Below are 23781 nucleotides of genomic sequence, written 5' to 3'. Positions count from 1 at the left end.
TTCTTTTCTTAAAAAAAGAAGAAATTGGAGAAAAACTGCAATTTTACAACAAATAGAGTCATCAATTATGCTACATGTCAATTAACAATTGGTTGCATTTTAAGATACTTTTAATGTTCAAGGGATTAGTTTGGTACAACTGCAAACCACATGCCCTAAGTAAGTCCCAAAATACAAATACAAAAATCACCAGCATCATCATATCCATAAGAGAGAGAGAGAGAGAGAGAGATCCAAAAACCACTAGCATTTTCTTATAAATTACATTTTGTATATATTACATCTTCCTTTGGAGCAGCCTACTATTTCCTAGAAAAAATACAAAGAAAAAAAAATAAAAAGTAGAAAGAAAAAGAAATATGGCTTTTTTTAAAAGTTCATCCAAAATTGCCACTAATAGCCGCCTTCGCTTCTCTCTCGCTACAGAGAGATCTCCCTATACTTCTAACATCCTTCTCAGGCAGCACCATAAAATAAAAATAATACATAAATTTGTTCTCCAGGTAAAAAACTACTACAAGTACAGAGACGCTGCAAACACAATATCTCGCTTGATCTTGGAAACAGCCTCTTCAAATTTTGACTCAAGCTCTGTTTCCCCAATAGATTGGGCTGCTTGTATGAGCTGCTGAAGAACTTCCTCCAGTCTACGAATTGCCCTGATCAAGCTGCCCTCAAAAACTTGTGTGATTTCCATTATCTCATAGAATTTCGATCCTTTTGCCCAAGCATACACAGCTTCCATGATATCAGGCCGGAATGAATTCACAAAGTTCTCAACATCAATTTGGACCTGAGATATACAAAGATTCGAAAAACAAACATTTTGTTCAGTTTTTGATGTATTAGTTGGATGAAAAAGTGTCTAAAAGAGCATCTCAAATGTGCTCAGAATTCCTGTAGAAACAGTGCACATACAGACAGCTTAATCAAATTGACATCTCTTGTGCTTTTTAGATTACTTAGGGGTAGGGTGGTTTTAACAATGAATCTCAAAAGACTACTAATTACGAGGGAGGAGATGCCATTGGGCTCTAGGAGATTGAAATAGACATCAATATAGTAGGACACAAATCAGATCCTTTATTGTGTAAGTTGATGGGTTCTAATCGCATTTTGTAGCTTCAAAAAATATGGCTCAGCAATCACAAGACGAACTTCATTTCAGTTAGTTGCCCCATTTCCTAAACAATTCTGGGAATGTGCTTAGCTTTTAACCCAGGAATAAAGCGTTAAATTCTCTCCCGCAAAAATAAAGAAGCCTAATTTGAGTTCCAAATTCCTTCAAATGTGATAATTATATTGTTAAAGTTTAGCTTAAACTTAGAACAATGAAAAATAGCAAGAACATCCATTATTACCTTGCACTCAAGCTGAACTTTGGCGACCTTTCGAGCTGTATCTTGTAGTTGTGCAAAGAGCAAGTCAAGTTCTTCCCTAGGCTTCGTAGCATTTTGAAGTTTCTCCTGCCAGACAAAACAAGAAAGGAGAGAAACCATCTGTTCCACCGTTATCTCCTTTAAAACCCCATTGAACATTAGCTCTGTTAGGGTCAACTCATCTGCACTACTGATTTCACAAGCAACTCTCCCCTTCAGCTCCACAACATCATCATTTGTGACATATCTGCAATTAAATCCACTCTAATCATTGTAGTACAGCATGTTAACAAAAAGGATGATGAGAAGATGGAAAAGTAGAACTTTGAAAATCTCAATAAGCTTCCATCATTATCTTGTCCAAAACAATTGTAAATATAAGAATAAACAATAACTACTAAGCTTATTGACAAACAATTTTAAGGTAATAGCAAAAGTGAAGGAAATAATAAAGAACAACAATACATAAATATGTATGTATATATATACATGCACACATAAACATACAGACAGCGAGAAGAGAGAGAGAGAGAGAGAGAGAGAGAGAACTACATAATTTCCTTAAGATATCATACCATTATTTTAGACGTACAAACATCAATGGGCCAGGCAAAGGATAACAAGAACAGACTATATGCTTAACACAGTATTGTTGGACCACTAATATACCCTGGTAAGCCTTACAAAGAGAAAGAAGAGGAATGTTCACAGAAGGTATGTAAACTTTTTTTAAGAAAAAGTCCACACCCCTTCCTCAAACTACTACTCAATTGATAATGTTCTCCCAAACTTTCAATTACGACAATGTTTTCTCCAAACTACCAAAACATTGACAATGTCCCCCCAAGGCCAACAAAAAGACAAAAATGACCCTAAATTTTTGTCACACCTATAATTCAAATAATAATAATAATAATAATAAAATAAATATTTTCTTTAACAAAAACGATTTTTTTTTTTTTTTAATTTCACTCCCTTTTTTCATATATATATATATATATATATATATATATTTCATGTTTTAGTTTCAGTTTTGATTTTTGATTTTAATTTTATTGAGGGTATTTTCGTCATTAGGGGGGACTGACAATTTTTTGTACTTTGATGACGATATTGTTGCAATGGAAAGTTTGGGGGGGCGAAGGGGGACATTGTTAATTAAGTGGTAGTTTGAGGGGAGTATATGAACTTTATCATTTTTTTTTATAAGTAATCAAGATATCATTAAAAACGTAAAACACCTCCATGTACATAGGAAGAACACAAGAGAAGCTAGCTAACTAGCATAGGCAAAAAGAACAAGAAAATCATGATAATTAATCAGCAAAAGTGCGTTTTGGCCATTTTTAGAAAGCCAGAGAAGCATTTTTAGAGTTTTTTTTTACCAAACAGACCTTTTTTTGATTAGTATAGTTTTTTAGGTACTAAAAGTATTTTTTAATCTCCTTAAGGTAATCTCAAACAGGCTCTTAATTTCATCCAAAGTCCTTTCACGGCCTTCAAAACTTCTATTATTCATTTCCCTCCAAAGACACCACAAAAGGTACGAAGGCACAATCTTCCACACAGCACTACTCCGAGAGCTGCCGACAGTCCACCAACAAGCATACAAATCGACTACTCATCTAGGCATAACCCAAGACAACCCAAAGCGATTGAAGAAAACATTTCCAATGGCACAAATCTTAGAAATAATGCAGAATGCGTTCAGTTGTAAAGAGAAGACTATTGCTTGTGCATCTATCCTTTTTTATTTCTAACAACAAACAACCTCACAATGAAGGAGGAGATGGTCCACAGACTCTTCAACACATGACACTGTAGAAGGATTTAACACCAAAAAGCCCTTTTTTGGAAGGGACCCACCACAACTTGTCTTCCCCACCAGATCCCCATCTGAAAGAGCATGTTAGAATCTAATCATGGAGCCATCTCCCATCTCAAATCTGACGTGACTACAAAACTTCCCTCAACCCCTCCCAATATTCTTTCATAAACCCAACCTTATTTGTGGGCCCATATCCCCCCCCCCCAATGAATGGGATATGGGAATCTCAACTTGAAACGGTCCAACACTGCCCTCACTTTAAGTAAAGTTGGAGGTTATAAAGTGAAAATAAGATTCAAACTCACTTAAGACTACTTATTTTAATACAATGTTAAATTACCACTTAAGTCCAAAACATCAAATTGAAATCAAAGGATGAATTACTCAATAACAGAAAAATAAATAAATGGCAATATAGAAACAATGATCGCATATAACTAACCAAAATTATTGATTAGAATATGTGAGTCGTACAAAGACATTTAATTACGCTTGACATAATTATTAGATAAAAAGACCACAGGTAATACATAAACACTAATATAATATAACATAACACAACAACAAAACACAAAATTAATCAAATAGAAAGGGAAGTATGAAACAAAGTCAAATAAGTAGTAGAACGAGAGTGAATTATGCATGTTAATGAAATATAAAACTAGCTATTATTACCACCCTTGATAATGAAGTGGGATTCACTTTTCACCCTTGATTTTGAATTTTAGTTCCTCCATGCCCATTGTGGTTGCAAATTTTTAGTTGATTGAAGATCTAAAAATAAGTCATACATATAACACTCAAAGTTCAAGTTTTAAAGTAATTAGGGATTGTTTGCTTCATAAAACATAGAGTTTCATGATCCCCGTGGTCAAGATTGAAATGGCTACAGGTTTGACAAAAGTGCAACACAAGACAGTCGCATGATTTATAGATCAATCATGTGGCACATGATCTATAAGTCTTCACCGTCTTTTTTATCAACTATAACCCTTCACCAGCTGTAGATCATTTGACCTGCACTGAGTTGGTGGCTGACTCTTGCGGTCACTATTGCAGAAGGAAGAAATGCACCGGAGGTTGGGTACTGGGTTCTTCCCTCAAACACCAAGTCATAAATCCTCATTTTCTAAATACCAATTACACATTCCAAAACACCAATCCAAACTTCAAACTTAAAATAAACCGCATACCAAAAAGAAACTAATTGAGAAACAGGAAGGTGGAGAACATTGAGGATGACATGCCAGCTCAACCCGTCTGTTTAGAAAATATAGGAATAAAGTGTTAAATTTGAAGGACTAAGAATGGCCAAATGTAATTTTACCATCACAAATTGGCCTTGGGATGCCTACCAGTGAATATGTAACTTGCTGCTGAATTGGTTGGATAAGTAACAATACCCCTTTAGTTAAAAGGACAAGTATGTTTATGCCTTCTTCCAAACTGATGGGTGGCTCCATCTTTATGGGCAAACCCTTGGAGGTGAAGTGTGTATCAATCAAAAACTTGGTATGCATGACACATGAGAAGTGAACTCAGACTGTTATTGGAGAATTAAATCCTAGTAGTGTTCCAGCAGGCAATATTTGTCCCAAATACACAAACAACCTCCAAAGATTTTATTACCTGCCTCACCATGACACAAGCCTCAAGAAAGCTGAGAGCCTAACTAGTGCAAAGTTCTAAGGAAGCAGAATAAAAAAAATATAAAAATAAAAAATAATAAATAATAAAAAATCATATGGTAAACTTACTAAAAGAATGATATTCTGTCAAAATCTAAATAATAAATCAGGCGAGACCAACCTCATTATTAGATCCTCTGATGGAACATATTAACTCTATTGAGGAAGGGGAGAGAATGTGGCTGGAGAGAGATTTTGAGGAAGAGGAGATTTGGGCGGTGGTGAGGAATTTGCAGGGTGATAAGGCACCTGGACCGGATGGTTTTACTATGGCTTTCTATCAGAAATGTTGGAAGGTCCTTAAGGAGGATTTGATGGCAGTTTTCAAGGAATTCCATGATAGTGGTAAATTCGAGAAGAGCATTAATGCTACTTTTGTGGCACTTATCCCAAAGAAAGCTGGGGCGGTGGACATAAAGGATTTTCAACCTATTAGCCTGGTAAGCGGAGTGTATAAAATAATCTCAAAGGTGTTGGTTAGCTGGATGAACTCCGTAATGGGGAAGCTTGTATCACAAACCCAAAATGCTTTTATACCAGGCAGGCAAATTTTAGATTCTGTTTTAATGGCGAACGAATGTGTGGATAGTCGGATTCGATCTGGGGAACCGGGTCTTATTTGCAAATTGGATTTGGAGAAGGCTTATGATCATGTCAACTGGGATTTTCTATTATACATGTTGGAGAGATGTGGGTTCGGGGAAAGGTGGAGAGCATGGATTTACCATTGTGTCTCTACTGTACGATTTTCAGTGCTCATTAATGGAACACCGGCAGATTTTGTTGGTAGTTCTCGGGGAGTGAGACAAGGGGATCCTTTGTCCCCTCTTTTATTTGTGTTGGTGATGGAGGCTTTTAGTAGGATGATGAAGGCAATGGTGGAGAGAGAGCTTATGGCTGGTTTCTCGGTGGGTTCGCGGTTTGATGAGGTAATGGAAGTGTCACATTTACTTTTTGCTGATGATACTATTATCTTTTGTGAGCCAAAGGTGGAACAACTTCGGAATTTGCGCTGTTTGTTGTTGTGCTTTGAAGCGGTTGCGGGGTTGAAAATAAATTTAGCAAAGTCGGTGATTGCTCCTATAGGGGTGGTGGAAGATGTAGAAGGATTGGCAAGTATACTTGGATGTGGTGTGGATTCAATACCATTTATATATTTGGGGCTACCTTTGGGGGCTCATAATAAGGACCCCTCTATATGGAATAAGGTCATAGAGAAGTTGGAGATGAAATTGGCAGGGTGGAAGCGAATGTATCTATCCAAGGGGGGGAGATTAACGTTGATCAAGAGTACGCTATCTAGTATACCCACATACTATTTATCGTTGTTTCAAATTCCAGTGAGTGTGGCGAAACGGATCGAAAAAATACAAAGAGACTTTCTATGGGGAGGTGTCGGAGATGAGTTCAAATTCCATTTGGTCTGTTGGTCCAACATTTGCATGCCTATGGAGGCGGGGGGATTAGGGGTAAAGAATTTGATACAATTTAATCAAGCTTTAATGGATAAATGGCTGTGGAGATTTGCACATGAAAGAGATACATGGTGGAGGAAATTAGTGGAGACAAAATATGAGGTGATGAGGGGTGATTGGTGTACCAAGGAGGTAGGAGGGTCACATGGAGTGGGATTGTGGAAAAGTATCCGAAGGGGGTGGGATGAGTTTAAGCAACATGTACGATTCGAGGTGGGAACCGGATCTCGTGTGTTGTTTTGGCAGGATGTGTGGTGTGGGGAGGCACCTCTGCAGAATTTGTTTCCCGCCTTGTTCAATATTGCATGTGGTAAGGAGGTATGGGTAGAGGAGAATATGGAGAGGGTAAATGGAGCTATATATTGGAATGTAAGATTTACTCGACCTGTTCATGATTGGGAATTGGAGGAGGTTTCAAGTTTCTTCGAATTGCTGTATTCACAACAGGTAAGGCAAGGTGGGGTAGATAAAATTTGTTGGTTTCCCTCAAAGAGGAAAATTTTTGAGGTGAAGTCTTTCTACAAGGTGAAGTTAAATCCAGCCCCGGTGGATGGTCCGTGGAAGCTTATTTGGAAGAGTAAAGCTCCTCCGAGGGTGGCTTTTTTCGTTTGGACGGCGGTTGTGGGGAAAATTTTAACATTGGACAACCTACGAAAAAAGAACATCATTGTGACAGAATGGTGTTGTATGTGCAAGAAGAGTGGCGAATCTATTGATCACCTTTTAGTGCATTGTGAAGTTGCTGTAGAGGTATGGAATATGATACTCCAGCTATTTGGTATAACGTGGGTGATGCCGAGGGGTTTGAAGGAATGTTTGGGAAGTTGGAGAGGGCAAAGGGGAAAGCGATCAGCCGTGCACATTTGGAGGATGGCTCCTTTGTGTGTAATGTGGTCCTTATGGAGAGAAAGGAATGCGCGGAGCTTTGAGGATCATGAAATGGGCAATACAGAATTGAAGCAAAGGGTGCTACAAACTCTCTTCTCTTGGAGGATATTGGGGTCTTCTTCGCAAGCTTCAACGCTTACGGAATTTATAGATTTATGTGCGTCCTTTTCAGTTTAAAGCTCGTGTAGTGGGCTCTTTTGTATACTTCCTGTGTACATGGGTTGCGTCCCTTGCGCTTTTTATACAATGACTTTTACTTATCAAAAAAAAATAAAAATAAATCCACCTCATGGCTTACAGGAAAATATTAAAAATATAAAAACAACAACCAAAAACACACAAAGTAAACACAATAATTAAAATTTGGGCAGAAAAATGGTGGCCTTGGTAGGGAACATCATGAATGGGCTATTACACAATCTACCGGAAACGAAAGAGACCCTAATAAATATATTTCCAGGAAGATGCTGTTCTTTTATATTGTTTATGGTTCAAAAAGTAAAATTACAAAACAAAAGAACATAATACCACCAGAATATCTGAAAAAAAAAAAAAAAAAAAAAAGGAGTTTAGGTGGGAACTCCTGTTACCAGAACTGATGTCACGTCATAAAGTTTATAAATCAAGCAGCTAACAAATTGGAATAAAAGGTGCGGAAGCAAGAAGTAAAGCCAAGTGATAAAGAAGAGCTCCGTTACCCTAGCCTCCGAAGAACCCTTTTTCTTGCCTTGAATTCATCTTTAAAAGCCAACGTAGTGGAAGATCGTATTGTCTTCTTAAGCAACTTGATCTTGGCTGTCAATTGTTGCTTCATATGAAAAGCTTTGAGCTTTTGCTCAATAAGGGGAGATTTAGCAACTTCATGCTTGTCAAAAAGGCTCTCTAGAGCCTCTATTCTACGAGCTGCTTTTTTGTATGAGTTACTTTGGATCTGAAAATAATATATCAGGGTAGTAACTCATATGATATATAAATGTGTCTGTGACTGTGAAAAATGAATTTTGAGTAATATACCTTGAAATCTTCTTCTGGATTTAGAAGGTGTGACCCTTTTTCAGGAAATCTAGAAAGTCCTTCAGAAACCTTCTTCAATGTGTTTTCTCGAATTTCCAAAGGCAAAAGATCCTTTGGTATGACCATCCGATTACTACTTAAATTAATGATCTGTTCATGATATCAGACAGCCAACAAATTCTTAAATGAGTGATGATCCATGGAAGTGAAGCAAGTTATAAAATATAAAATGGCATCAAAGTAGAATATTATTGCTCAGCAAATCCATCTCTCTGAAAATACCAAGACTGGTTGAAATAGTGGACAGAGGAAAAAATAAATCAATTTAAAGAATTTAGACAACAGAATAGAAAAAGGGACTTTGCCTGAGAGATGGGGATAGAAACAACAAGAGGTTCTCCAGGCTCTTTCAATTGAACAATCTTAATGGTTTTCTTGGCAATTCCATCCTTGCCCACTATGCACCTTGTAAGAACATCCACTGTGTAGTCTGCGTCTTCAGGCTTTCTACTTGAATCATCTGTATCGCACATTGATTATTTAACAATTCATGAACTTGAATTAGAAGGGAAATGAGGATGTTTAATGTGAAACTATTGACAGTTCTCACCTTCAGATACACTTTTCACTCTTTGAAAATTTACTATCACTCCCCATGTGACCTGGTCCTCGATAGAGAAAGATGGGGAAACTTCTTCTGTCCGAGTGCATTGAATACACACAAGCCTTCCAGCCTGAAGGAAAGGTAAGCAGTACTTTGGAGAAAATACAATATCACGAACATCCTTCTTCAAGCTCTTGTACTGCTGTAGCAGATCATAATAATTCTTCAAACTATCTTCTTCTTCAATTATAATTGAACCCCTCTCTTCTTCAAGATCCTTTATTTGTTTCTGCAAATATAACATTAATAAGGGTGAGTTTTTAGTTCTCTCTCTCTTTCTTGGATTAATCAGTATCAGTAATTAGATTAATTTCCTGTTTCTAAAGATAATGTCTAGATAAAGATTTTTCTATTTTATAAGCAAATTCCTTTTATTTTATAAGTGAATTCCTGTACAACTATCTCATCTTAGAATTATTTAGCCCCCCAACAGTTAAAAAGAATTTGAAAAATCCAAACTTTTATATGCGAAGTTGCTCACCAAACATGAATCTTTACCAAAGTGATAAATTATGAATTGATTATTATATTATCAGAACCAGTTCATAATCTAAACGAATAACAAGCATCTTTTGCAAAGAAGAAGACCAATTGAAATTGGTCCTCAGTCAATGTTAACTAACCTCAAAACTAGGAATGGCACGGTCGGCTTGGAACTGATAGAATGAATTACGGAGCAAATTCTCAGGATCGCCATCTTCACAGCGCATTTGATTCAAAATCATGTTGTAACTTAAATGGAAGGCACTGCAATGCAAGGAAAGTTAGTCAGCAGAAGCAATCCGACAAAATGAAATGAGATTTATAATCAAAAGTATAACTGCAACACTAATATTTAATTCCTTTCCTCATTTCTCCTTTGTTTTTAGTACTTCGCATCCACCAATTCTGGTTTTAAAATTGTTCAATATATACATCTTTATGGTCAATTGCAACCACAAATATGACTTGAAATCCACTTCCAGTCAAATTTATTCAGGCTATGCATGACGGACGCACTTCATATTATAAGCATAGGCACTTCTGAGTTACCTCAGAATTATTTTGGGCTTTAGACTCCTGAGTTTCGAGTAATTCCAATTAAAGCTTATTGTTTTAATTTTGGGCGTTGATTTTATGCTTTTCAACAAAACTCTACAAAAGTCACACGTACACACACGTTATGCAACCAAAAAAAAAAGACTAAGCCCAAGAGGCACCTAGAATTGTAATGTATAAAGGACCAACACATAAGGTCAGATGGGGGAAATGGAGGAAAGCTTTTTGATTTCTTGGTCACTCAAGTTACCATCAAACTATATAATTCCTAACTTCAGGAGGCATAGACGGGAAACAAAATTCAGAATTGAATGCCAACAATATAATAAATAAAGAAACAATATTAAGATAACCCCTTGTGGTTTGGGTTTCTATCAATTAACTCATTGGATTTCCAATTTTATTAATTAAATCTCCAATTTGAACCCTTTTCAAATAGGTCCAACTATCCCTATTCTATTTTTCAAAAAAACAGAAAAGAGAAAAAAGAAAAAGAAAAAAAGGCACAGGAACGGAGACAACCCTAGCCACCCTGTGCCAATAGGGGATGGAGCCAGCCCACCTGTGGCAGGGTTGTAGATGCCCCACCCCCAGTGCAAAGCAGGTGCAGCCACTGAAGAAAATAAGAAGGAATAGTTCCAAAGGCTCGAAAAGTAGATTTGGGCTTATAAAGCTTGAACCTTGAAGGCTAAAAGCGGTTGGAAACAAAATCTAGGGTTGCTGAAATTTTCTCAGGCACCGGGTTTCTTTGGCATTGGGAGAGCTAGACCATAGATGTATGGGGGTGGGGGGAAAGATTGCTAAAAGTGATGGAATTTAGGGTTTCTAACAGAGTAAGGAAAAGGATTTGGCTTGGAGGTGAAACAAGATGTTGGGTTGTTGTTCTGGACTGTCGACAGAAACACAAAAGCAATATTTTGGCTTTTCGGGTTTGTTGGGAGCTTATTTAATCAATATTTGGTTTTAGGTTTTAATGCCTTTGATTTTAGGAAAAGACCAAACGAATTGAGATCTGGGTATGTTGTAATTTGATTGAAAATTGGTTGGGAAGTACATGGAAAAATAAGAACAAGAAGGAGAAGATAAGCATCAAACCTGAGGTAACTCAGGAACTCACACTAGGGTTTCTATGTGAAACAAAAAGAGAAAATTACTATAAGAACAATTTATTTACCAAATAACCGAAATGCAAGTTTTCTATAATTAAACCCTCCATTGCGAAATACCTCACGTCATTTGATTTGCTTGGTGGAGTGGTGTTTTTTGTGTGGACAATGGCTTTAGGAAAAATTAAGTCTGGATAATTTGAGAAAAAGGAATGTTGTGGTGGAGTGGTGTTGCAAGCGAGTTATGAAGCTCTATTCTTAATCTGTGTTGGTGTTAATTGGGTTATGCCTAGACAAGTGACCGATTTGATGGTGAGTTTGGGAGGTCAGGGAGGGCGTTGTAATATTATGATAGTTTGGAGGTTGGTTCCATTGTGTTTAACGTGGTGCCTTTTGAGAGAGCTGAATGCTAAGAACTTTGATGATGTCTGACTTCGGTGCTAGAGCTGCGAAAGATCATGTTCAAGACTTTATATAATTGGATATCAGCACATCATAGTTTGCTTTGTTTCTAGTTTTGCAGATTTTTTGCACTTCTGTTCATTTTTTCCTCTTGATTAAGTCTTTTATATTTCTTGTGTATTAGGGATGCAGCCCCTATGCACTTTTTAATGATATTGAATTACTTATCCAAAAAAAAAAAAAAAAAATTGCCTAATCTAAATGCTAGCTCCTTGTTGGGTTCTGATGTCATATATATAAGACTTCTTTAGAACACCTGAAGAACACAATGCATACCTGTTCAAACAATCAGCATTTCCTTTAAGCATCATTTTAGCAGTAGAAGGTTCCAGTTTCTCATCTACCATAAGGATGCATATTCCACGTTTATCAATACCTCGACGACCAGCACGCCCACTCATCTGTATATACTCTCCACTCGATATCCATCTGAACTTATCCCCATCAAATTTACGGACATTTGAAAATACCACAGTTTTCGCAGGCATATTCAAGCCTATGCTGAAGGTCTCTGTGGCAAACAAACACTGAAGGAGAATGCATCAATCTTTGTGGTACTTCAAATGAATAACAGATACATTAAACAAAAGTATAAAAATAGAGAACCTAAAGAAATTTGCCCCTAAAAGGTCCAGATGAGCCTTAGTAATTCCAGAAATCGAGTAAAAATAGAGAAGAAAAAAATAACATCATTTAACAAAAACCTCAAAAGTTATGTTAAAGAATGAAAAAGGAAAACCATAAAACAAAAACAAAGGTCAATTAGTTTCTTCAAGAGTCAAAAGTTGAAGCGCCATAATAACCACTCACTCATGTAAGCACTTTCCCTCTCCCATGCTCAAAGGCCTTCTCCCACCGAGTGCTGACAAGGAAGGATGGGAGTGCTATGTCTCCTCCCTCCCCCCTCCCCCCCATCCTGGCAGTCGTCATCTATATCAAAGCCCCTCGCTCCCCCGTGGAGTCTTCCCTCTCCCTTTGTGGAGTTTCACGACATCTCAGGGAGGAGCCTCTCTTTACCCAATGAATTAAAACGAGGGAAGGGAGGGGAAAGCTCTGCATACAAGAGGGCCAAAAACCCTAAAGGCTACTGCAATCTAGAAAGTAAACAATATTAATAGATTTGAAGATGAGAAATTAGGAACATAAACTATAGAATAATCCAAGAGAAATCTCAAAAAAAAAAACCTAAACACAACGTGTTAGACTCATGGTCCTCAAAGAGACGCTGAATTCTTTCTCTCCAAATGCTCCACATTAAGAAAGCATAAATAACTTTCCAAATGGCCTTTTTAAGATGTCTTCACCTTGGATCTTCCAACAATGAAGCAACTCTAGGATATTGCTAATTTGCTAGACATAGCCCACGAAACCCCGAATAAATTCAGAACCAAGTGCCAAAGATTACTAGTGAACTCGGGAAGGTGATTTATAGTCTCCTCATTCTTTTTACATAGGCAATACCAATTTACAAGAGGGAAACCCCGCCTTCCAAAATTATCAACTGTAAGGATTCTACCCAAAGTGGACATCCATAAGAAGAAAGTAATGTGAGGCGGAGCCTTAACCTTCCAAACACTTTTCCAAGAAACGGAGAAGGATCTCCAATACGTGAAGTTTTATAATAGCTTTTCACATTGAAGGCATGATTACTAGTTGGGGTCCACATCGTTCTATCCGCCTCCTCTGGATGGGTTTTTGAGGAATATAACAAATTAAGGAAAGAGTTGAGAGATTTCAGCTCCCAATCTTGTGCTTACCTAATGAAACTCGGATTCCAATGGATAGAAGTCATTGACCACCTCTTCTTGATGTGGAACTTCCCCTACTGCAACTAATTCAAATTTCCCAAGGTTAACCTTCAAGCCATAATTGGGCTCAAAACACAAGAGAATGTGTTTTGATCACAATATTCATTACATATAATAAGTATATCATCTGCAAACAAAAAGTGAGATATTTCTAGAGGGACAACATTTTGGATGTCTACCGGGAATCATCATAACTAGCCCCCAACCATAGCTCTAGAGAGGGGAGAGGGGTCCCGATGCCCTAAGAACCACTAAAGAAACCGTGCAGACTACCATTAATCAAGATAGATAAGCATGTAATACCCCACCTCATTGACACATAATATTGTCCGCTTTTGGCTCCTCCAAACAAAACTTCCTAGGAGGTCACCCATCCTGGTACTAATCTAGCATAAGCTTGCTTAACTGTGAAGTTCTGATGGGATCATGACTATCACAGCTTTAAAAAGCGTTATTGTCATGAAGAGAGTAAGTATACATATAAGCACATCTCTATTTCCGTACACAGGCGATTTGGGACGTCACAATCACCCTCTTGGGACCCAGCGTCCTCACTGGCGACCCTCATTGGATTAGCCCATTCTTGGCGTCCCAACGAGTGCCCGCTAGCGACCCCATGGGCTTGTGCATGCTCCTCCATCTCAGGCTGAGCAATGGCTCTAATACCATTTATAACACCCCACCCCATTGACATACAATATTGTCCGCTTTAGGCTCCCCCAAACCAAACTTCCTAGGAGGTCATCCATCCTGGTACTACTCTCACATAAGCTCGCTTAACTGCAGAGTTCTAATGGGATCATGACCATCACGGCTTTAAAACGTGTTGTTGTCATGAAGAGTATAAGTATACATATAAGCACATATCCATCTCCATACCCAGGCGATGTTGGACGTCACAAAGCAGGTCATGGAGATACAAGAAAATATACATTTCCACCATTTAGTCCCAAACCCAAAACGGCCAAAGAGATTAAAGAGGAACTCCCAGTCGATATGATCATAAGCTTTTTTCAAGTCCAGCTTGCAAATAACGCCAAGAATTCCCGACTTCAACTTGTTATCTAGACACTCATTAGTTATAAGAACTGAGTCAAGAATTTTGATTGTTTGATATGAGTGTTCCTAACACTTGTTTTATTCTATTAGCAAGCACTTTCACGATTATTTTATATACACTCCCCCAATTGCCCAATCTTCTTTGGGATGAGAGTGATAAAAGTGGCATTGAGGCTCTTCTCAAAATATCTCATGCTCAAGAAAGTTATGGAAGACACATTAGATCATATGGGACCGGAGTGTTACATAGACGAACCATCATCGCTGGCTACAAATAGAGTGAAAGAACAATCCACTAGAACATCATGAAACTCTGTTGGGGGTACAACGGTTGCCAGAGGTGCTTGGTACACAAGGGAAGACAGAGCTAGCAAGTAACGCATCACCTCCACAAACCCACACCATCCCCATTTCTTCTTTTTCTTCTTTTCTTCTTTTTTCTTTCTTTTCCTCACCTATAGTCTACATATTAGGCGCCAAATCTACCACAAATCCCTCCACCCATCAATGTTACTAGCCTCCACTCTTCCCACCAATGCACCCCTCCATTGCGTGTGCAACCCACACACTGCCACAGTGCACGTGGGCTACATGTGCCGACACCTTTTTCTATTTCCTGGGGCAGATCTTTGGCTTTCCTCCACCTCTTACTCTAGATCTCCTTAATCGATGCACCCCTTTTGCATATGGAGACCCCCAACCCATACGCAGTTCCAGTTGTGATGTCCTTTAAGCATCCTCTGCCAGGCACTTCCCTCACCGAACAGTATTGCTCCTCTTCGACAGCTCTAGTCCAGTCATTATTAGTACTAGTCTCCATGTTGAGGCTTCTAAGCTCCCTTTCAATTGCAGTAGGCGTCTCTCCAGATAGCCCATCCACTAGACTGCCTTAATCGCTGCTCCAACAGCCTCTTTTTCAGATTGTGCGCGAAGAATCTATTAGGTGGTCCATTTGTTTGACCCATTCTCAAATATTGTTAGGTTGTATTTTGCACTGTAATATTTGTATTGGGGTCTTTGTTAGGGTGCCCCACCCCTTCCATTTGTATTTTTCTTTCCGCTTTTAATGAAATTTCACTTGACCAGGAAAACAAAAAAAGATGTTCCTAAGGGAGTCATCATTTACCCTCCAAAAAGATGAGGCAAAAAACCAAATAAAGATAACTCCTTGTTAGTCTTTGTACAATCTAGTAGCACCAAATTGGAAAAGAAAGGAAAAAACAGGCACAATGTTCAGGAGGACCAAAAGCATGGTGCATGATCAAAACTCAGTAACTTTGGGAAAAGGGGTGGCTCCTTACAAAGGGAGCAGCAGGGACTAGACTCGAGCAAATGTTTACCAAAAACACAAGTCTTTGCAATTCGAGAGTGTTTTGCATTTTTGGATATAACAAATAGCACAAATTATGGTCAGGACTCTAAGGTGAATAGCACAAAAATGCTTTAGTAACTCATTAAGTCCCAAAAGATACGCATAGCAGAATTATAATCAAAATATAATTTGCTTCCAACCTTAATTAGTCCTTCTTGAAATAGTATCTCAATAACTTCCTTCAAAATGGGAAGCAAGTCTTTGCAATTCGAGAGTGTTTTGCATTTTTGGATATAACAAATAGCACAAATTATGGTCAGGACTCTAAGGTGAATAGCACAAAAATGCTTTAGTAACTCATTAAGTCCCAAAAGATACGCATAGCAGAATTATAATCAAAATATAATTTGCTTCCAACCTTAATTAGTCCTTCTTGAAATAGTATCTCAATAACTTCCTTCAAAATGGGAAGCAAGCCAGAATGATGCACGCCTACTCCACGTTTCAAGAGAGGTAAAATATTTGAAACCTGTGTAAAAAAAAATATTAAAAAACTTGATAACTAATTTAAAACAATAAAAGCTATATGCATGAACATATTAGCATAAAAACTAGACATAAAAGTTGAGTCCATGAGCTCGACCGATGTACGGCAAAAAATGCAATAGTAATAAGATGCAATCACTGGAAAACATAATAAATAATGCAATGATACTTGGTACCAGTGTACCACTGAACCGCAGTAAACCAGATTCTTGGTACATTCAATCTCACTTTGAACAGAATTTCACAGAAGTATCCCCTTTCATCACAAAAACTAATCAAATAGAACAATGACAACTTTTTAGAACAAGATGTAGGGAAGTAATAAATCAAGTGAAAAAGGTACAGCAAGCCAATGAGCTCTAGCTCAAAGCCCACTTCCTTTCCTACAAGAATGGGATGGGTGAGGTCATGGTTTTAAGACCCACCAGAAGCGTTGGCAACTCGCTGGTTTTCTTTTTTAGAAAAAAAAAAAGAAAGAAAAAAGAAAAGGGGACTGAGTTCAAACTTCTTTTTTTTTTAAAAAATAAAATCAAATCAAATCAAATTTGGCGAGACTCCTATCAGTAATAATTGAAATTGATCATCATAATATTCCAATTCCAAATAGGATTATCTGAATCTTTTCTTCTTTGTTTTAATCCAAATAGAGCAGGTGTTCCATGTTCCCTTCTGAAAGGTGCAAAGCCATTTGGGGTTTTTTGATATATATGTAACACCTCATAAATCCTTACCTGTTCTGGCAATAATGATGGCAAATTGATAGACAACAAAGTTCTAAAACAAATGCTCCACCTCATTACATATTATAGAAGGGGCACATCATGTCACTCAAATCTGATTGTATTGTTAAATTTAGATAAGCCATTTTCTAACAAGTAGCCACCTTCATCCAAACCCAACCAATGAGTCTTTGAATTTTTTTTCCACTTGTGCCTTTGCTAGAAACATTGTAAGGTCTCATTGCATTACAATATTGTCAAAACTCCACTTCTTTACCATGAAATAGCAAAGCATCTGATACATGGCCACTATATAAACAAGGGGATATTTCATGTGTGCGCGCGCATGAGAGAGAGAGAGCATGCGGATTGAAAAGACTGAAGTAAAATAAGTTAAAAAACATATCACTAAGAAGTTGCCAATTCTACCAGCATTCAACCTGAAGTGACATTTAAGTGTTCGTGTTTCAGGTTACATCTTCTAAAACCAAGCATATAAGCTCACAAGCACACAAATACAAACTGACATACTTAACCGAAACAGAAAAAGAACTCACCTGAGGTAACTTCTTATCATCATCTGAAAGAATATCCATAGCACTCCAGAAGATAGTTTCTATGTTTGCTTTCTCATCATCCCCATTCAGATCCAATTTTGCCATCTATAACAACAAAAGAGAACCAAACTCTAGTTCACCTGACCATCTTTGCAAAAGATATGTGATGCATGCATAGTAGAAAGATAAAGAACCAAAGTATTATAAAAATAAATAAGTTCGGAGATCAATATTCCATTACAGATGCAATAGATCAAGATAATATTCACATGGATCTAGCAGTAGCAACATCATGATGCATGATGCCCAATGTATATAAGACAGATGGTCTATTTTTTATATAAGTAATTCAAATTCATTAAGAAGGGTGAAGGTGCAACCCAAGTACACAATAAGTATACAACAAAAATGCCAAACCACAAAAAGAAAATCAAGAAAGCTAGAAAAATAAAATCAACCATAGGCAATCGTCTAATGGTAAAGGGTATTGAAGAAAAAGCCTTTAATTCCACAATCATCCTCTTGAAAACATCTTCAAAACTTGGATCATTTCTTTCTCTCTAGATACACCACATTAAGTAGGACGGAACCATCTTCGAGACTGTTGCATTAGGAAGACTACCAAACTGCCTCTCCAGCAAGCTAAGAGGTCTGCCACTCGTCTAGTCATCGCCCAATCTAACCCAAAAAGACTGAAAATAGTGTTCCATAAGGCACTAGCAATCTCAGTGGAGTAAGAGGTGATCAACGGATTACCCACTTATTTTACACATGCAACACCAATCTACCACTATGATATGTCGCTTTCTTAATATTCCATAGTGAAGATCTTTCCTAATGCAGCCGACCAAATAAAGAATGTCACTCTCAAGGGAACCTTATTCCACCAAATACTCCTCCAAGAGAAAAGAGTACTATCATGGGGAATTAAGACATTATAGAACGATCTAACATCGAACAACCTTCCAAGAGGGGGAGCCCAATAAAGCTTGTCTTCACCACCACCCCTCTCAATCTGAAGGAGTACAACAGATTAAAGAATGAGGTAAGGAAATCCACTTCCCAATCTTATGCCGCTCTGCTAAAATTAATGTTCCACTGATGAGTCACTAGAAAACTCCAAATGGTCTACAAAGGAAGCATCCTTATAGCAAGTAATACTAAATAACTCCAGAAAAGCTACCTTGAAGGTCTGATACCACACCAAACTTCATTGCCGAAGTCTAATCTTAGAGTCGTCACCCACCTTACATCTAGTATGACTAAAAAACTCCCCTAGCCTCTCTTGGTATTTTTTTTTCATAGATCCACCCCATACAACCCATGAACACCATTAGAACACCACTAATCTCACAAGCTGCCATATATAAAATCCACTAGCACCCTTCACAAAACCTCTCTCTCTCTCTTTCTCTCCCTCTATCTCTCCCTCTCTCTCTCTCATGCACATAGCATCATAACCACTTCCCCAAAAGAGCTTGGTTGAACATAAGTGAATTCCAAACCTCAAACCCCCCTTAGAGATGGAAAAGCAGACCTTATACAAGCTTACTAGGTAAAATTTGAACTCTTTACCAATAACACGCCACAAGAAGTGCCATTGGAACTTCTCTATGCAATTGGCAATACCAACAGGGCAGGAGAAAAAGAGACTTCAAATTAGTAGGCAGATTAGATGAAGAGCCCTTTATCAAATTAATCCTCCCACTCTTTGTAGCACCCTAGACCTCCTAGGTTAATTTTTATGTTGTTGTTTGCTATTTTATATTTTTATTTATTGTTTGGTAACTATTTCTTTAATTTTTAGTTTATGGAATTCTTATATCCTCATTTTTCTAATTAAGAAAAGCATAATATTGTCTTCCTATGGAAAGGGGTGTTACAATTATGGTATCAGAGCAAAGGTTATAAGATTCTAGAGACTCACCGGTTAAGGTAATAGGACATGACCCTTAGGACACAGTTCTCCTTAGGATTGTTCCCAGCCTGTTACACCCTTACACAGGTACATCCTTTGCCAACCAGCCAAACAATGCTCTATCTTCTCAATAATACCATCCAAAATAGATTTGACACGAGTAACAATGTTCTGATGAGAACATTCGAAAGTGATTCGGTATGGGTCACTTAAAAGACTTAAAATTGCAAACGAAATGAATCTATGTATTTAAAAGTATTGCACATCACAGCAAATGGCTCTAGGAATGCAAAACTAATTCCAAGTTATTTTTCCATAAAATATACTTGTAAAAAATAAAATAAAACAAGAGGATCTAGCTAACAATACTTAACACCTTGAAACATATAACAAATAGGGAGCATGCTCCCTCTCTATAATAACGCATAATTTAAACGAAATGAAACATTACCTGCATCGCAAGAAATTCACATTCCCTTTTGCTAAAGCTGAAAAGTATGACAGGATCATATTGACGCTGAATGATCATTTTTACCATCTTGAAGATGTCGCTATCTTCACCAACTCTGCCCAAAGGCAAACCCTTTTGCCACTTCCCATTCTCCTTTTTCTTGTCACCCTCACTAGCAGGAACAAGTGCATTTAAAGCTTTCTGAAAACTATCCTCGCGAAATTTTCCTTTTTCATCCACTACCAAGTATAGACCATCACCTCCCGAAGGGAAAATATAATGCTGAAGTGGTGTTGGCCTATAATCAGTATAAACAATGTGACAGGGTTGCTGGTGAACCTGCATTTATATCAACAAACTAAGTCAGCATGTTTTTCCACTGAAAAGTTAAGTAAAGTGCTTCAAAATGCTAGTGTCATATGAAGAAAAAAAAATGTTGGTGATTCAGTAGCTGCCATAAATAATATAAACTAATAAAATGCAACACTTGACGTATGATGTCATCCATTCCTCACATATGCACAATATAATAAAGAATCAAATTTCTCTTTCTCGTATCACCCCAAGTAGAACAAAAGCATCATGGTCATCATGTCTTCAAGTCTTAACATTATGAATAGGGTTAAAATTATGACTACATCCATTTGTTATCTTCTGTAGCATATTTTTAGTTGCTGGTTGCACACCATGTACGTTTAACTTGTACCTTAAGCTCTAGGCAAAGAGAAGAAGGTAAGAGCTCAGGAGCCTACACCCCATAGAAACTGGCTGCCTAACACTGTCCCTTGGCTTGTAGTTCATAACAACCACATCAAAATGGGCACAGAGGATTCACATAGCCAAAAAGAAAAGGGAAACCAGCTTCTGCAAGGCTAATTTCTGGCCAGCATATGAAAACTACCAGAGCACAATATTCAATGGGTCATCCTAAGTATAACTTTTTTTTTGATAAGTAATAAAATGTTTTATTAAAAGCATAATGGGTCATCCTAAGTATAACTGCCAAATAAAATCCTATGATGACTGTATATGACTCTCAACCCCTTATACTTTTAATTATTCTTTCTGTTCCTCTTAGACTTACAAAGAGGATACTCATATTGTTCAATCCCTAGAGCACAATGATCCTGAGAATAGTAACAAGCATCATTAATCATTAATCATCTTCTGAGTGCAATGATGCTGAGAGGACTAATAAGCATCTCCAATCGCCTCTCATGAGAAGGCAGCCATAGTCAATCAAGAGAAAATCACCTTTGCAACCCAATCAGCAAATTCCTTTGCATTAGGCACGGTTGCTGAGAGGAATACGAATCTAGAGTTTTTTGGTGCCATAACAATGCTCTCTTCCCACACTACACCTCTTTCCCGGTCACGCATGTAATGCACCTCATCAAAAATAATCCAAGCGACCTCCCGTGTAATCTCTGATCCTTTGTACTGCATACTACGCCATATTTCTGTAGTCATCACCTGAAATTGAATTGCAACTTAACATTCCAAAAATACAGAACTTTTGATGCTCAAAAAGTACAACAAAAAGTGAAATTAACCAAAATACCTACCAAGCAAGAAGCATTGGGCTCAATAGTCACATCACCGGTCATCAAGCCAACATCTGAAAACTCTTCTTTGAACTCCCTATATTTTTGGTTGCTGAGCGCTTTGATTGGAGAAGTGTATATGACCCGTTGCTTATTTTGCAATGACATAGCAATAGCATACAATGCCACAACAGTTTTCCCAGCTGAAGTATGGGCCGACACCTGAAAATGCATGGATATATGAAGTCACTGGGAAACAAAAGAAGGTAAAAGAAAAAGTTTCTGTTAGCAACTCATGCCACTACAAATCTTAAACCAATGAGAAGAGAGAATTGCCTAAAGAATCAGTTTATCACAGCAAATTCATTGGTGAATGTTTTCAGTCCAACTCTTTTTCCAAATTCTCTAACTTCAGCAAAGGTTTGAAAAATCCATAATTGGTCTAGATTAAATGAACTTCAAAGCCACACTCCAACTTATTATCCTATCCTTTACATCAGAAAGTAGTTCAATAATTATAGATTAGACCTACTTCCAGAAGTTCCAAGAGATTATTTCAGAATTTGATCGAAATTTCCTAATTTGGCAGTCCTACAAATGCAGACCATTAGATGTTTACTCTTCCACATCACCAACCCGAGTCATGTCCACTAGCAGAAAATCCAACCCACCGGGCCACCACCCTAACATCTACCAAAACCCTGCACCCTTGGAAGAGACTACAGTGTACTCACACCTCTCTCTCCTGGAATCAATCACAAACCTCTTGAAGCCATTCCAGTACTACATTCATAATCCTACAACTGAAATTTATCCCCATTCCAAAAACCCGAATTGAATAAACCAGTCGTTTCTAGATTCAAAAGGCAAAAAACCAATGTACATCTCGTATTTCTTCCTTTAAGGTGGCCGTAACCCTTGAGCGACTTAAAGCTAAAACATTGTTATACTATCATCAAAGTTGACTATTTTCACGTACAAGATAAAAACCTCTGGAACATTCTCTATACTTCATCTTCTTTTTTCTCTTTTGCTTTCCCCTCTCTTCCATTCTCACATACGCCTATTCCACTGTTCTCTTCCCGTTCCCTCCATTCTCTCTTTTCATCAAAACAAATAGCAGAATAGGCATCAACAAGTTCCGGATTGTTCACTAAACTAAAGTTTGAGCTATTCTAAAGCTAATAAATAAATAAATAAATAAAAATAAAGGAATAACAAATCAATGAATAAAATTTGTGGAGGCAGTGTGTGCGTATGTAAGAAAACTATACCATGACGGACTCGCCGCTTTCGAGGCACTTGATGGCTTCGGACTGGAAAGGGTCGAGGGTGAATTCGAAGACTTTGGCAGGCGGCGGCGGCGCAGAAGAGGAGGGAGAGCGAGGAGGAGGAGCAACATAGCCCTCCGGGTGCGACACGTCGTGCAAGCAGGCCAGAAGCTCTTCGCCAAGGGCGAGCGGCGAATCGTTATCTCTCTGGTGCCGTTTCTGCGGAAGAAGAGTGTCTCCAGGCGGGTCCTCTGCCGACCTCCTCTTCGAGGATCCCGTAAGAGCGTCCATGAACCGTGGGAATGCTGGGAGTTCAGAAGAGAAGAGCTTCAGAAACAGAAACACTTCTTCTGGGACGGCGGCGCTGTGCGGAAACACTTCAGAGCAATTTCTTATTTTCCGACTGAGTAAATGCTACGTGAACCGTTGTGACATGGCTCTCTTTCCGAAACCAAAACGCACCGTTTTTTAGTTCTTTAGGGTTTTTTAATTTGTTAGGTTCATAGTGGGAATCTAGATCTTTTCTATTTGTTATTCTTTTTTTTTTAAAAAAAAAAACCTAAACATTTAACAAACATAAGGGTTGAAGATAATTATCTACTTACCATCTTTATTAATTGAATGGAAATAAAAATAAAATAAAATTTAAAAAAAAAAAAAAAGCATCGAGGATAATTGCGTAATTTTTTAGATTTCCATTCAATTTGATGAAAATTAGTAATGAAATGTCTGAATTGAAAATTTTTGAAACATTAAAGGGGTACATTGTCAATTTTTAAATATTAGGGTTCGAATTGAAAAACTCCTAAAACTTCAAGGGAATAAAGTAAATTTAACCCTTTAATCAAACAACTATTCCTCTAAGATAAGAGTATTTATGTAGGTTGTTGAGGGGTTGCATCTTAAGAAAAATATAGTTTTGAAGAAACACAATAGTTCATGGAGAAGAGTTTCTAGATCCTAACATGGTGGTGCGGGGGACAACGGAGTCTTTCTCTAAAAACAAAAATGTAAATGCAAAGGAAAGTGATAGGATGCAAGAGAATGGGGGAGT

The 23781-nt window shown here is 37.7% G+C and overlaps 1 protein-coding gene across 1 annotated transcript; it reads right to left on the bottom strand.

The window, feature by feature from the left end:
- Positions 1–229: 229 nt before the first annotated feature.
- Positions 230–23123, bottom strand: LOC132180460 (DExH-box ATP-dependent RNA helicase DExH9). Its single transcript, XM_059593297.1, has 14 exons — positions 22731–23123; positions 21478–21678; positions 21167–21385; positions 19913–20251; positions 17544–17648; positions 16140–16250; positions 11819–12069; positions 9560–9683; positions 8883–9165; positions 8638–8792; positions 8273–8422; positions 7957–8189; positions 1362–1626; positions 230–793 (listed from the first exon to the last, which is right to left on the bottom strand). Exons 1-14 carry the CDS (start codon positions 23016–23018, stop codon positions 515–517), a joined length of 3003 nt encoding a protein of 1000 aa, XP_059449280.1. The 5' UTR covers positions 23019–23123; the 3' UTR covers positions 230–514.
- Positions 23124–23781: the final 658 nt, after the last annotated feature.

The sequence above is a fragment of the Corylus avellana genome, chromosome ca1 (genome assembly GCF_901000735.1).
Source record: "Corylus avellana chromosome ca1, CavTom2PMs-1.0".
NCBI lineage: Eukaryota > Viridiplantae > Streptophyta > Magnoliopsida > Fagales > Betulaceae > Corylus > Corylus avellana.
The sequence above is the reverse complement of the archived record's forward strand: the minus strand, read 5'-3'. Positions and strand labels throughout refer to the sequence as shown.

Bases quoted from the DNA above. Each gene is read 5' to 3' on its own strand.
- LOC132180460 (XM_059593297.1), bottom strand. From the start codon at position 23,018: ATGGACGCTCTTACGGGATCCTCGAAGAGGAGGTCGGCAGAGGACCCG. The intron at 8,793-8,882 runs GTGAGAACTGTC...TGTGCGATACAG, and splicing joins AGTGAAAAGTGTATCTGAAG to ATGATTCAAGTAGAAAGCCT. The intron at 1,627-7,956 runs GTAACGGAGCTC...ATTTAATTGCAG, and splicing joins AGGGTTCTTCGGAGGCTAGG to ATATGTCACAAATGATGATG.